Source organism: Lynx rufus, unplaced genomic scaffold (assembly GCF_022079265.1).
Source record: "Lynx rufus isolate CCGP_SWC_20201006 ecotype Redwood Valley unplaced genomic scaffold, mLynRuf1.p SCAF_4, whole genome shotgun sequence".
NCBI lineage: Eukaryota > Metazoa > Chordata > Mammalia > Carnivora > Felidae > Lynx > Lynx rufus.
This window is the reverse complement of record NW_025814856.1, coordinates 151,806,225-151,821,981: the sequence shown is the minus strand read 5'-3', so window position 1 is coordinate 151,821,981 and position 15,757 is coordinate 151,806,225. Positions and strand designations below refer to the sequence as shown.

Here is a 15,757-nt window from a genome sequence, read left to right as displayed (position 1 = left end):
AGTAAGAGCTAACATTTAGGCAGTGCTAAGGACCAGACACTGTTCTAAAGCATTTCACAGATATTAACACATTTAATCCTTACACTAAAAAGAAGCTTGTTATTACTCCCATTTTACAGATGAGGAAACTGAGGCACAAAGAGGGTTAAATAATTTTTCTGAAGTCATATGAATAGTCACTTAGAGAATTGGGATTCAAGTCTAGGCAGTTCATCATCGGTCTATATTCTTAACTGCTAAGGTTAAGCTACTTCTCTACAACTAAATGTTCTTGAACTTACTACATACCTACCCACGCCGTGTCTACAATTGGCCAAGGTATATATGCTTATTAAATCTTTAAAAAGTCTGAGGAAAAATAAAAACCAATATATAAGCCTTCATAAAGTTCATCATTAAGTATTAAAGATCAAAGAATGATCCAGTATGGGAAAGATGTGCTCAAAGTGAGAAGAAGCTAAATGAAATTTTAATAATTACTAATGATACATTATTAGCATATGATTGTTTTTGGAGAATAAATGACAAAACTACAATTTCATTTAAAAATATTTTAAACAAATTTTTTAATGTTTATTGTTTTTGAGAGAGAGAGAGAGAGAGAGCACAAGCTAGGGGGGAAAGAGGGCAGGAGGGAGGGGAAGGGGGAGGGAGAGGGAGAGAGATTGAGGCAGAATCCCAAGCAGGCTCCATGCTGTCAGCAGAGAGCCTGATGCAGGGGTCAAACCCACGAACTGTGAGATCATGACCTGAGCCGAAGTTAGACGCTTAACCAACTGAGCCACCCAGGTGTCCATCACTTGAAAATGTTATGATCAGGTCAAGTTTGTATGAAAATGTTTGATTCAAGGGAGAAGAAAAGGGCCCCCCTGGTCACTTTATAATAGAGTTACACAAATAGAGTCAGTTCTTGGCACCAGTTACATGAGACAGCGGTTATATATTGTTAAACTAATATATTTTTCATAACATCATTCTATTAAGTATTTTAAGTGATTAAGTAATTTCCAGGGAAAATAAGATCTTGAAGGAGATAAAAATGTGACAAAATGATTTTCAGAAACCTCACACAAAGAGCTTCCGGAAACCAGCAGCAGTCCATTCCATTACCACCATTGAGATCAGAATGGGTTTTGGCTTCCGAGTGGCCCATGGGATAACCACTTCAATCAACCCTTAGCCCTCACATTCCAGATCTTGCCGACTGTGCCATTAGGAAATCATGGGCTATGTCAGCTCACTTAGCATCTACATTTTAATTTGCTATGGTACAGAAACCTGGAGCTATAATACAGGACCCAATTTAGACATGCATTCAGCTTAACATGATTTCACATCTAAACTGTTACATTTTCACATTTTTCACCCGACTAGCTTAATCACCAATCCTAGATCCTTTCTTTGGCGTCTCAGATACTATTCAAAACCACACTCTCCCCACAAGGCTCTTCTATTTAGAAATTTATCCTCAGAAAATCTTGAATTTCTCTGTCCTCTCCAGCTCTCTAGACTATCCACAAGACTAACAACGCCAATTCCTTACCGCTCCTTAAAGTCATTTACAAATTTTCCCACTAATGACACATAAAGAAAACACTGCATCTCACTGGAGCCAACTAGAGCCTGTCTTAACCACAGCAACTTAATACTCAAATACAGAAGGAAACGACTCGGCTCACCTTGCCGGGGTCCATCTCTATTAATGGTTTCTGACAGGCTCGGGGTGAAGAGGCACATAGCATGCTGAAAGGTGGGGGAGCTCTGTAACAGGAGTGACTGGCAATATTCCATGACATTGGCACAGATCTACAATGGAAGAGTAACAGTGACAAAAATATTAGTTCCCCAAATCCCCAATATCAGGGAACTCCAGAGTTGAAGGAAAACAAAGCTAGTGATCAATCTGTAAAATTACAACAAAGCTCTAAATCAATCTGTAAAACCACTCACATCTGTTGTTTTCATCACGCTTCCAAAAAACACACAGATGTTCAAGAACGGATACACAACGCTCACTCCTCTTACCTGCTGCATGGCCAGTTCAAGCTCATCTTTCTTGCTCACTCTATCTCCCTCCACATTATCATCTTGAAATTTAAACTGACGCAGTCTGTCAGAGCCCCCAAAGCGGCTCAGGAGTCCTAAGCACTGGCGCTAAGAAAGAGAAAGATACTTTGTTCAGAGCCAATCCGGTATGTGTAAAATCAGCTACCCCTCTTTGAGGAATATAAAAAAGAAGAACTCACTGGGGAGTGGAATCACTCTCTAAAGCATCTGATTTCTTACCTCCAACTGAGGCACTGAAGTTAGCACTATTAAAATTCACCTTTTTGCAAATGTATCTGCTTGGCAGTCAACTCATTAAAAGAACTTCTTTTTTTTTTTTTTTTTAGCAGTTAATCCCCATTACATTGTAAACATTAGAGAATATTCTGTATCACACCAAATAATTCCTTGGTAGATACCGATTAAATAAACACAAGTTGATAAATAATGAGAAGCAAAATGAGATGGCAAACAGAAGACAGTCTGTAACAAGCATGTCCGCGATAATGTTGTCTATGAATGCTCAAGTTTAAAGGCTATTTCTCCTATAGCCGCCTCTGGGGACTTCATAAAGGGGCTGAGAACACACAGGTACCCTTGGCAGATAAAATGAAGATGTCCTCTCCTTGAAATGTTGCTACTTTTCACCCGACAATACCATTTTTCCTAAGGTTCTTAGAGGGAAGGACACGATTTTCAAAATTGGTAATATGCCTATCTAGTGATTGCAATCAGAGATGTGGGTTTCCATAGCAGGTACCTGACTTCTTGCTATGTGATCTACAACAAGTTACTTAAATTCCAGAAGCCTCAATGCTCACATTCTTAGGAAAATAGTGATTCCTACCTTACTTGTTGTCAGGATTACCTGAGACAAAGAATTGTATTTACAGTTCTTAGTCTATAGTGCTCTGCACATAATAAATGGACATTAAAAACATGCACTTTGAAAACTGGTATCACACACACCTACATTCACATACAGACATACATAGATATATAGTAGCTTATGTAAACTGATGTTAGTTTACATAATAAGACTGGATAAGGCAAAACATATCGAAAAGATTACAATATAAGTTTATTTTGCCAAAACAGATATATCTATTTTTAAGAGATCACCTGCCGTTTGCTACCCTTACAGACAAAACAAATGCACTAAAACATTTCTATCACCTTATGAGAGACCCATCAAAAATGTCTTTTTCTCCCTACCAATGAAAAACATTAGACGACAAAAAAAGAAAGAAAGAAAGAAAGAAAGAAAGAAAGAAAGAAAGAAAGAAAGGAAGGAAGGAAGGAAGGAAGGAAGGAGTATTTGGGCATTGCTGGTGAGAGTACCATCCTTTCTGGAGTGCTGTTTGATAATGACTCAACATGTACTGTGTGTGCACCCTTGGACCCAGTGATACCAGTTATTGCTATCTAATCTCTAGTTCAAAAATTTGTACCCAAAAATGCTGATAGCGGCAGTTTTCTTTTGGAAACTTGAAAAAACAGTTCATGAAAAGAGGATTGGTTGGTTAAGAAAATTACTATATCAAAAACAATGAAATATAAATTCTAGTATATAAATATAATTACTCTGCAGCCAATCAAAAACGAAGATGTCCGGATCAAAGCAGGCCAGGAGGCTCCCAGAAAGACTGTGATAAATATCTAGTTGATAAGCTATCTAATATGCTTGAATATATTAAAGGAGATCACACAACTGGAAGAGAGCTTAGAAATAAACACATAAAAACCAAGCAAATAAAAAAAGAAATAATTATTCACTCTAGGGAAAACATAATGTTGTGCCCAAAAGTAACCTATCACCCATTCTTATTCAAATACTACATTTACATAATAATAACAGCATAACACTAAGTACTGATCTAATCAAATTCATAATTATATTGAGTTTCAGCAGTGGGTGGAGGGGTGTTGTGAGAAGTGTCCATACTGTATGGTGGAAGGAAAGGAAAAAAGGGATCTTAAGTTCTCACCCTTCTCAATGGAAAATCAACAGATGATTCCTAAAATTCAAAAATAAGCATATTTATTTAGAGATAATAGATTAAAAACCGTTGAGAGGGTCTGCCCAAATCCAGGAAACAGAACAGGGAGGATGGATAAGAGGGCTGTTGTATTTTGTTGTCTTACAGTACTACTCTTTAAAGAAGTAAGAGTCAGTTACCTGGAATCTTCCAATATGTCCCTGTAGCTCCATTAGAGATCCTTCATTTGCATCAATATCAAGTTCACTTAATATACCTGATAAAATTTGGAATGCTTTTAAATACAGTTTTAAAGTCAACAAAATAAAAACATTTAAAAACTAGGAAGAACGATTCGAGTATTTTATATTCTTTATGTACAAGAAAAGACACAGACTTGCCACGAAGGAGTTCTGGGAAATACAACTTCACAAAGACTATAAGCACACCACTACATGTTCGCTCAAATGCAATCTAAATCTAGACTGAATTTGTGATTTCAAAAGGCACTTTTTAAAGTTTTTGAGATAAATCTACTTTTTATTTATAACCATAAAAGTTAAAAATGTTCTAAACTCAGAAGTAAATTACTCTCTCCTGCTGAAAGAGTTTAGGATATAAAACACTAAAAATGAAATGTATTTTTTTTCTTTTAACTCTTCTAGGTACTGTATCATCTGATTTTTTTTTCCTTTTCCCCTTAGGCAAAGTAGAGTTTGCACGTACACACAAAAGTTCCCATTAAACTTCTGTTTAGACTTATTACAGAATTCTTAAATCAAGTTGATCAATCTTACAGTACCGGGACAAACACCCTTTACTTCCATCGAGTTCACCAGGTAAACACGCAGCTCACTCACTCTGCTGGTTTCTTCCTTTCTTCCATGGCTGTACTCATGCTCATGACCCACCTGAACCCGTCCTAGCCACCCTTTGTTTTCACAATCTCCTTAATTCAGTCCTTACCTCCAAGCATACGCTCTAGAGCGTGTAACCCAGAACCTTATCTTTTGCTCCTTATAGTAACAAGACCTCCTCTTTCTAGATTTGTCAGCCCACGACCTCACATGCTGGCTTGCTGTGCCGCACCTGTGCCTCATTATTCCACTAGATCCCATCCCTTCCCTTCTCCACCTCCTCTGGGAGTTTGCTCTGAGGATCACTTTTCCAGCTTATCCAAATCTACCCTGCCACAGAAGATTTTTCCCTATTTGAAAACACGTTCAGGTCTCCCTTGTACTCCAAAAAATAAAACCCCCAAATAAGCGAAAATATGGTTAATACCAAATTCTTGAAATATTTTGTCCACATTTGCTGCTTGTATTTTTAAACCCTCTTTCCCATCCTACCCCTTAAAGCTGGACCTTGTACCTAACACCACCATGAAATGTGGGCCTTTTCCTCTCTGTTCTCAAGTTTCCTGATTTCTGCAACATGTATTGCTATTCCCCAGTTCCTTTTTTCCACCTGCTGCCTCTCTTTAAAAGACTACTTGGGAGGCACCTGACTGGCTCAGTCACTGGAAGATGCGACTCTTGATCTCAGGGTTGTAAGTTCAAGCCCCATGTTGGGTGTAGAGGTTACTTAAAAATAGAATCTTTGGGGCGCCTGGGTGGCTCAGTCGGTTAAGCGTCCGACTTCAGCTCAGGTCACAATCTCGCAGTCTGAGCTTGAGCCCCGCGTCCGGCTCTGGGCTGACGGCTCAGAGCCTGGAGCCTGCTTCCAATTGGGTGTCTCCCTCTCTCTCTGCCCCTGCCCCGTTCATGCTCTGTCTCTCTCTGTCTCAAAAATAAATAAAACGTTTAAAAAAAAAAAAAAGACAGAATCTTAAAAAAAAAAAAAAAAAGACTACCAATTCTGTTTCTGTAAGACGCTCTCAGTTTCTATAAGATGCTTCTGCTAAGTGCCGAATGAGTACTCGGTGTACCATTTACATTGGTCTCAACTCCAAAACACTTTCCAGAATATTTGTGGGTCATAGAAAAAAAATTAACCTTTTGGTCAGTATTTGAGGAGGTATGACATAACTGGTATGAGGCTAGGCAATATGGGGGACACAGTTATAAATGGGCTTAAAATTTAATGTGAGAATTTAAGATAAAAAAATATATAGTAAAATTACAGGAGAATACAAAACAGTATGTCATCAAAGGCTGAACTGTGCAGAGTGGGGTTGATAGGAGTGAAAACTGTTACAAGTTTGTCTGAAACTTTTGGGAGGGTGTTTGTCATTATCTTCAGAAGAAAAATTTAAGCGTTTTTATTTTCTGGCCAACGACTGCCAGGCATTTATCAAGCCTACCAGCTCAAATCTACAAAAATGCCTATATATACACATAGACACACATACACAGACATACATACACAGTTATTAAATGCAACACTGTTGGAAATTTTTTAAAAAGCTTGGAAACAGTAAACATGTTACAGGTGTCTGGTTAAAGAACAAAGACCTGGTTAACTCTCGCAACTGGAAAATTATACCCAATTTAAAAGAATGAGGTAGGAGCTCTATGTGATGAGGGAAAAGATCTCCAAGACAAACTGGAAAAAAGAAGTTACTTATTTACATAGCAGTGCGTATCATCTGATTTCACTTGTGTAGGGAGGGGACAATTTGACGCCATATGCAGAGAAACTTCTCAAAAAAATAAGCTAAGTTGATACCTAATTCCTTTTAGAGAACGAGAACTGCTGGTCGCTGTTCCCTAAACCACTTTAAAGAGCCGCTGCACCACTTGTACTTTTCTTTTGTTGGAATTTATCACAAGCCTGTGAAACTGCTGGGGCACCTGGGTGGCTCAGTTGGTCGGTCATCCAATTCCTGATTTCAACTCGGGTCATGATCTCGTGGTCATGCGATCAAGTCCTGCTTTGGGCTCTGTGCTAACTGGAAGGAGCCTGTTCGGGATTCTCTCTCTCCCTCTCTCTCTGCCCCTCTCTGCTTGTACTTGCTCCCTCCCTCTCTCACTCTCAATAAACAAACAAAAAAACATTAATAAGATAAAATAAAGTGCTTTTCTTAATACAATCTTAATACGATGACAGGGTCAAATGATGCTATTAGCAAAATATAGAAAATTTAGGCATTTAAAAAAGTTACTGACAGAAGACATCATGAATAAAACCACCTTGTCAGAGAGGATTTGATAAAAGGTAAATTCTCTTGATACCTAACTCAGCACTTCTAGGCTAAGATGGCAGAATGAAGGAGCATCATAGAATGTCCCTCCTGTCATCAACCTACAAAATGAACAAAATTCAGCACAAGGGGGTGGGGGAAGAATTATGCCATAAATAGTGAAAAATGGTGATGGCAAAGAAAAAAAACTAGAGAAAATTCTGAAGTAAGCAGCACGATTCAGCCCATGACCCTTATTCCACTCCTCAGAAGCAATGTCAAAAAAAAAAAAAAAAAAGATTAAACCAAAAACATTTGCAAATTCTCATGGACACTCTTCAATTTGCAAAGAAGCCTTTTACAGTACTTAGGTAAGGCCCCGGGGAAACCAAGGGGAAAACGGTTAGGAGAACCACTACAAAGCACCATGGGACCTCAGCAGAGGCAGGAAGGATGGCCTGACTTGGTATCATTGAAAGACACTGGCATGAGTGGGGAATGAGCACGACAAGCGCACGGCACTGGGACACACCGTGACTGGGTAGAGTGGAAGCTGGGCTCTCCTCAGAATACGCACAGGCCTAAGTGCTTCAACAGGCACTGCACTCTGCCCAGCCAAACCCGCTCGCTCTCCCAGTACCACGGGCTCAAACACTGACACCCCTCAGAGAGGAAAACATATCGGTGGTGGGGTAGAATCCTGGGCTGGCCACAGCCTTCTCCATAGCAACATAGTGGAGATAATGTAGCCTACTAGTTAACTGCACAGGCTCAGAAGCCATATTGGCTGGGAAACTACACCAGCAGTATTACCTATGTGACTTTGGACAAGGTAACCTCTCCGTGCCTCAGTTTTCTCACCTGTAAAATGTGGAAAACAGTTCTACCTCATAAGACCCTTGTGAGAATTAAATAAATATGCTAAGTGTTTAAAGAAATAGTACTTGGCACATTATGCTTAATAAATGCAAGCTGTTATTGTTAATATTATAAGTTCTGAGGGAAAGAATCATAATCAGCCATGATCTTTCACGAAAAGAGGCAACCTGTATTTTTTTTTAATTTTTTTTAATGTTTATTTATTTTTGAGAGAGCAAGAGGCAGAGACAGAGCATGAGCGAGGGAGGGGCAGAGAGAGAGGGAGACACAGAATCCGAAGCAGGCTCCAGGCTCTGAGCTGTCAGCACAGAGCCTGACGTTGGGCTCGAACCCATGAGCTGTGAAATCATGACCTGAGCTGAAGTCGGACACTTAACAAACTGAGCCACCCAGGTGTTCCCCCTTTTTTAAAAAAATTTTAATGTTTGTTTATTTTTGAGAGAGAGAGAGAGAGACAGAGTATGAGCAGGGGAGGGGCAGAGAGAGAGGGAGAAAAAGAGGCAACCTTTAGATGCTGATAAACATTAGAAAATTCAGGGACTATAATATACTTTTTCTTGGGGGAAAGGACCTCAATACAAATTAAAAAATACCAAGAGATAAATCGAAAGAAAGAACTAAGAACAGTGAAGCTGTGGGGGAAAAAAACATTGGTGTGTTTCAGTGAATGCATGTAAATATACAAGTAAAACTGAACAGCTGAAGGTTTCACGGGTACAGGTCTGAATGTAAATAAAACCTGACAAAGTAAAAATAATATAGGCAAAGATAATCTGAAGGTGGAAAAAGAAGTATAAAAGAACTCATGATTTCAGTCTTCCATACTATAGGAGTTAATTGATTCTGTCTAAAATATACAGGTGGTAAGGAAATTCAAAGGAAAAAAAATAACCAAATATCTTAATAATGTTTCATAATCTTTTTTTCCTTCTTCATCACAGTGATCATTTAAGAACTAACAGCTCTTGTAATCTTGTAGTAAAAAAAAAAAACATTTGTCTGGAATTCAACAAGGTCTTCAGTTTTTCTTTCAATTAATTTCTTTTTCTTTTGAGAGAGAGAGAAGGGGAGAGAAAGAGAGAGAAAGAGGGAGAGAGAGGGGGAGGGACAGAGAAAGAAGGAGAGAGAGAATCCCAAGCAGACTGCACTGTCAGCACAGGGCCTGAATTGGGGCTCAATCTCATGAATCACGAGATCACGACCTGAGTCAAGATCAAGAGTCAGATGCTTAGCCAACTGAGCCACCCAGGTGTTCCTCTCTTCAATTAATTTCTTAATCTGTTAAACTCACGTAAAATTAAATAGTTTTCTAACAATGCACGTGAAAAATAATGTCATTCTCGTAAGTTATCTCTGTGTGCCTCCGTCCCTGTCTCGTGTACGTACATATAAAACAACGTTTGAAAGGCTCGCTTCAGCAGCATACATACTAAAAAAACACTTGGTAAATTCTAGGCAGTGAGGTTTTGAGTAGTCATTATTTTCTTGAACTCTGAATTTTTGTATGACATATATCACTCTTATAAATAAAAACTGACTAATTAAAAAAAAAAGCAGTTAACGGTTAGGACCAATTTCAAGTAAGTCCTATGTATCGCAAAGCCATAAGAACCTCATTCTATTAAGCGTACGTCAGTCTGTAAAGAATTTCAAAGTCCATCCAACATAATCGACTCACCAGGAAGTGCTGCTTTACTTATAATTCCCGTCAGTAGAGCCAGTTCCTGCAGGGACCCAGCGCTCACGTCCTGGCAGCGCAGGATTGCTTGGATGGTATCAGAATGCGAAATGAGAAACTGCAACACCTGAGCCAAGGAGAAGGGAGAGAAATGGAAAAAACAGAGGTCAACAGGAGAAAACTGTATTATGAATTTATAATTCATCTTTTTTTAGTAACGCTGAAGCCAGAAATTCAATGTCATGAATCACAATGAACGTAATATAAGAATCGTCTTTTGCATTTATGTGGCTTATTTCTTCAAGAAGCAAATATTTACCTAAAATTCACATGAAAGATCATTTCAAAGTTCAGAAATTACTGTATTTAGAGGCTACGGTTGAAAAGTATAACTTAGAACTACTGTATGAATACTGTTACTTAACTCTCAGTTTCTTTTATTTTTGTCCAAGTGGAACTAGAACAGGAGTTTAAAATAAATGGATATAAAAATGACTTACTGAATATAAGTTGCTCTATAAAAATCTGATTGGCCTGACATGGGGACAATCACATAAAAAGCTTTTGTTAAATTCTCCTTTTGATATGGTAAATACAAACGAGAGAAAAACCCTGCCCTCTAAACTGCGCCCTTCCACACTGGCATTTTCCAGCCTACCATCATGGACTCTAGTTTCACACGGGATGTCTCCTCAACTTGATTAAACGCCTTGAAGGCTGAGCCTCTATGCCAAAACAAGCCAAACATCTGAATCACTCAGCAACTGTGTCCCTTTTTAGGTTCTAATTCAGATTCCTGGCCTTAGCCCATAACTGCTGGATGTGGTGCTCCGTAATCTGTGTTTTTAAAACAAGCGCCTTGGGGGATTCTGCGATAGCCAGTGCAAGAGTGGCATTAGAGAATCTTATATCATCACGATGTCCCACTTGGAATAAAAAAAAATCTTAATCTCAATAAAAGAGAAGACAGGGGAAGTCTCTGAGTTTTAAAGAACTGACCCAAAGGCTACATAGGAAAGGGGTAAGATGCACTAACGCAGTATAAAACAAGATGTCGAGGCGCCTGGGTGGCTCAGTTGGTTGAGTGTCCGACTCTTGATATTAGCTCAGGTCATGATCCCGGGGTTGTGGGATCAAGTCTCACATCGGGCTGCACACTGAGCATGGAGACTGCTTAGGATTCTCTCTCTCACCCCCTCTGCCCCTCCCCGACTCGCGTGCTCTCTCTCTTATAAAAAGGGAAAAAAGAAAAAACCGGGTGCCTAGGTGGCTCAGTCTGTTAAGCGCCCACCTTCAGCTCAGGTAATGATCTCATGGTTCTTGGGTTTGAGACCCGCACCAGGCTCTGCACTGACAACGTGGAGCATGCTTGGGATTCTCTCTCTCCTTTTCTTTCTGCCCCTCCCCCACTCAGGGGCGCACTCACGGGTGTGGACACAAGCACACTCTCTCAAAATAAATAAACTTAAAAAATTTAAAAAAATACATAAACAAAACAAAACAAAACACGGTGCTATGTTAGAAACAGCAGCATTCTACCCTGGTGACATAAGCCTGGAGACTGAAGACAGGGAAAGCACATAACATTACCATGAAGTATTGGGACACAGTTCTGGAGGGTGTTGCAATAATAGGGCAAAACAATAAAGACTCCAGAGTCATAATGATAAGTCTAATCGGTGAATGGCTAGATTATATATTGTATTATTAGTTTAAAGAGACAAAGATTTCTTTTTTTGAAGGTTTCAACTGAAAAGAGAGGAAAATAAAACGAATTTCTGGTGCTCAATGAAAAAAATTTTAGTTAGAAAATTCACTTACTTCAATTACTTCGTTCTCTAAATATCACAATTAAATGTGCCATTATCATCTATCCTTTATACTTTCTGCAAGGCCTAACATAGTGTATGGCCTCTCGCTAAATCCCTGGTTAAACCACATTTTAGAAGCAGCTTATTCCTATCATCATAACCACTTCCCTTTACAGAAGAACACATTTTGAGCTCTTGCTTTCCATCTCACTATTCCATTCTTCACTGTGGGGTTTCATTCAAATAAGAGTATATGTAAGAATGGGCTGGTGAAGTTCACGCAAGGTACCAGGGGGCTGGCTATCAGTGCCCGGGTCTGCCACAGTGGACGGTGAACCCATGGACGCTGTCTATGCCTAGGGTTTCTGCAACTCTAAAACGCAGCCCCTGCACCAGGCGACCTCCAGGCCAATGACTCTTCTTACCTGGCCTGCTGCCTGCAAGTGCTGGGCCGTGCTGGACGTGAGGATGACCTGGCACAAGCGGAGAGCCGGGAGCAGAATCTGCCGGTAGCGGTCCACGGGGGCAGGGATGAAAACTGGCGGGTCTCTCATGCCAAACATGCTTCATTCATTTCCACCCAACAAGGAGAGAGCGACAGTCCAAGAGTTAAGGGACGCTAACAGTTCCTGCCCATCTCCATGGCACACAATCACAGGTGCCTGATTAAGATGTGAAGCTACTAATGAGAATTCTCCATCTCATATAGACAGTAAAAACGGAGTTATTTCAATTATGAAAAAACTCAGTAAAGAAAATCTGCATAATTTGAAGACAATGCTTGGAATTTCCTAAACATATTTATTCTACTCTGAAAGCTCCCTTGGGCCATAGAAACTATAAGCAAGAAACAAATAAAAACAAGTTATTTTCCCCAAGTTTCCCCCTCCTATACCCACAGCCAAAAATGAATCTACTTTGCCCATTAGATTTAAAAAATCAAGACTTTAAAAAGTTAAAACGAAGCTGTAAAATCACTTAACTTAAAAAAAAATTTTTTTTTAATGTTTATTCATTTTGAAGGAGAGACAGAGCATGAGCAGGGGGAGCGAGAGCGAGCAAGAGAGACAGACAGACAGACACACACACACACACAGAATCTGAAGTAGGCTCCAGACTCTGATGGGGGCTCAAACTCATGAACCATGAGATCATGACCTGAGCTGAAGTCAGATGCTTAACCGACTGAGCCACCCAGGTGCCCCTAATATCACTGAACTTTTAAGATTAGGTATGAATAAAATATTATTTATTATAAATATTTAAATTTTTAGACAAAAGAAAGTGGTTGCCGAATGAAGAGAATGGACACAAAACACCGAAATAAATAAGAGAAAAGCTTTGCACAGACAAGTGATTATATGCCAAGACCCAAGGAATGTAATTAACTCAATCCTCTTTACCTAAGGCGAAAATAATAGCTGTTATGTTTAAAACTTCAGAAAACAAAACAACAAAAAAAAAAACACCTACATTTCTTTTCTGGAGGTGAAACAGTTCTATAGTTAATCCTAGAAAAACTCAAATATTCAATTTGGCAATGGGCTTACGAAGAAAATTAGTAAAACAGTGTTATTTACTTCCAAGAGGATAGGCTAACAATGCTGCAGCCAGTAGACAAAAATGAAGAACAAAAACAAAAACAAAAACAAAAAAACCCAAAACCCGTATTCAAACTGAACCAAGAAATCTGTTAAGAAGCTTGAAACTTAAAATAATTTGACTAAAAGCTTTCAAATGTACAAGCAGGTGGCAAAACGCTACAAAAAGAAAAATATAAAATACTATTCAAGTCATCAGGAATAAGAAATCCACAACAAATTATAATTTCACTATAATACTTTAAAGGACCAGTATAACTAAAAATTGAACAGAACACTAAAGTTGGGAAGAAAACCATTTACTAACAAAATGCTTTCCTATTTCCCTATTACTGCCCTAAAATGGAAAGCATTAGGTCCCTCCTACTCTTACCCTTATTAGCAACTTCCATTTACTAGTAAAAGGCAGGGATGTAGGACCAAAATTAAAGTTATCAAGGTGAAAGAGTACTGCTCAAACAGAATGATAAACCAATGGCGAAGATTTCGTTTGGAATTTCTTTTTCCTCGTTAATCCTTTACAATGAAGGAACAGTACGGAAACAATACCAGCGTATACGGACACTTACCCCTGCGGGTCCATCTCTGGGCGCATGTCATAGACCTGGCACTGCGCCAGTCGCACTATCACCCCAGACCTCAGCAGCTCTAAAGCGCCCTGCTGTATCTTGGCCACTCTTGTAAGAAATGCCTAAGAAGTTACAAAAGGAAAAGCATCAATACAGAAATCATATCCAAGGGCCTCAGATAAAAATGAGACTCTCTCACAGCATATTTCTGATCTCTCATCATACTGAAGAGAAATTCCGAGCTAGCTCTGCGGGGCACATTATACACAGGATTCTCCGAGGATTAAACACAGCATATCTGAGGTGTCACAGTACAGTGCCTTGCAAGAAACAGTATTCAACTCAACTGTAGTTCTACTTATCATCACGTGGGCATATGGGGGGGGGGGGGGGAGATGGTTTTGCTCATAGCTGTATCTCTAGCACCTACTGCCACACCTGGCATATAATAGGTATTTAATAAACACTTGTTGAATAAATAAAGGAGGGGGGAGTTAATAACGGGTCCAAGACTTTAGTGCTTCCATTAGTGTGACTCTGTAGTATTCTCAACCAGGAGGAAACAGAGAAAACAAATCTGAAGGAAAGGAAATGATGCATTATATATGGTATTGAAAATCTCGTGTTTAAACTAGAACCAGCACAGCTACGTTGGAATGTTCCACAGGCAGCTAATACAGTCTGAATTCTGTGGTGAAGAGACAATTTTGCTTACTGCTCTCCTCAGAGCACTCAGCGTCCCATTATTCCCCATCATCAGCAACCTGAATGAGGAGCAAGCAGTTCCATTACCCGGCTAACCCTCTCGGGATCACTTCAACTCATCTTTGGCATGCTTTGAAGCTACATTTCTAACACATGTTCCAAATTTAAAACTCTTTGAAATGATTATAGCTTACATGACAGAAATACTAAAAATGTCGGCCACATTAACGTTCTTTAATACATCTACTGCTCTAAGAGGAAGTGAGCGGTTGATCTAACTTCAAATGAATACAAAGTCTTACCATTTTGGATTCGTAAGTATAAAGGGCTTTTAAGAGGGGAGGTTGTGGCGTTAATAAGCTCTGCAAAGTATGGTCATCTTCTACCAAGCTGTCCACGAGCACCTTCAAGTAGCCACTGTTAGAAAGGTACAAGAGCCACTGCTGCTGTTTATCTACGGAGACGATCCGATCAAGTAGAGCCAGTGCCAGCATCTGAAGAAGAACAAATCAAAGCCCCAAACATGGAGATGGCTACCAAGACCAAGGACAGAAACTCCCTTGATATGAAAATATTTAGAGCTTTTCTTACAAGGGAAATGGTAGCTTGCAAGTACATTTTATTTTGTTGGTTTTTTTTATTTTTGAGAAACTTGAAAGCTATGTATACAGAATCTTGATTTATTAATAAAAGGAGAAAAGAGACTTGTTAAAAATAGCTTTTTCCCCTAATTGTGAAGTATTACATGCACATTACAAGAAACCTAGAAAACATAGAAAAGCATATAGAATATATGTGGCCTGATCAACACTGCTACTCCATTTTGGCCTCTCTCCTCTTCAGTCCTTTTTCTATGCATAACAACACTTAAACTGTTTTGTTTTGTTTTGAACACAAGAACTTACTACACAGTTTATATTCATCCTATTTCTTAAAGGCCTGTTTCCCACCATCTTCAAATACGTCTGACCCCTGAACAACACGGGGGTTAGGAGCACAGTTGAAAATCCATGTATAACTTTTTGATTCCCCACAACCTTATAATTACTAAGAGCCTACTGCTGACCAGAAGCCTGGTGGATACATAAATAGTTGATTAACACATATTTTTTATCTCATATGTATTACATACTGTATTCTTCCAATTAAGTAAGCTAGAGAAAAAAAATGTTCAAAAAAGAGAAAACACATTTACAGTTCTGTACTGTATCTGTCAAAACAAATCTGCACAGTAAGTGGACCCACGCAGTTTAAACCCGTGTTGTTTAAGGATCAGCTGTATATGATTCAAATACTATGAAACTCTTCATTAGCAGGAAGTTATCTTCTCATTGTATTATCACCAGTGTGGTACAGTATTTTAAAGAA

General features: G+C 39.1%; 1 protein-coding gene across 1 annotated transcript in view; it reads right to left on the bottom strand.

Moving 5' to 3' along the window:
• NUP205 (nucleoporin 205) overlaps positions 1–15,757 on the bottom strand; it is a 91,079-nt gene that overhangs the window by 7,282 nt on the left and 68,040 nt on the right. The window contains exons 32-38 of the mRNA XM_047096188.1: positions 14,692–14,883; positions 13,685–13,806; positions 11,940–12,078; positions 9,704–9,830; positions 4,226–4,302; positions 2,026–2,154; positions 1,680–1,806 (exon numbers count right to left, since the gene is read on the bottom strand). Of these exons, the coding sequence (XP_046952144.1) occupies positions 1,680–1,806; positions 2,026–2,154; positions 4,226–4,302; positions 9,704–9,830; positions 11,940–12,078; positions 13,685–13,806; positions 14,692–14,883 (913 nt within the window). The remainder of the gene's footprint in view (positions 1–1,679; positions 1,807–2,025; positions 2,155–4,225; positions 4,303–9,703; positions 9,831–11,939; positions 12,079–13,684; positions 13,807–14,691; positions 14,884–15,757) is intronic.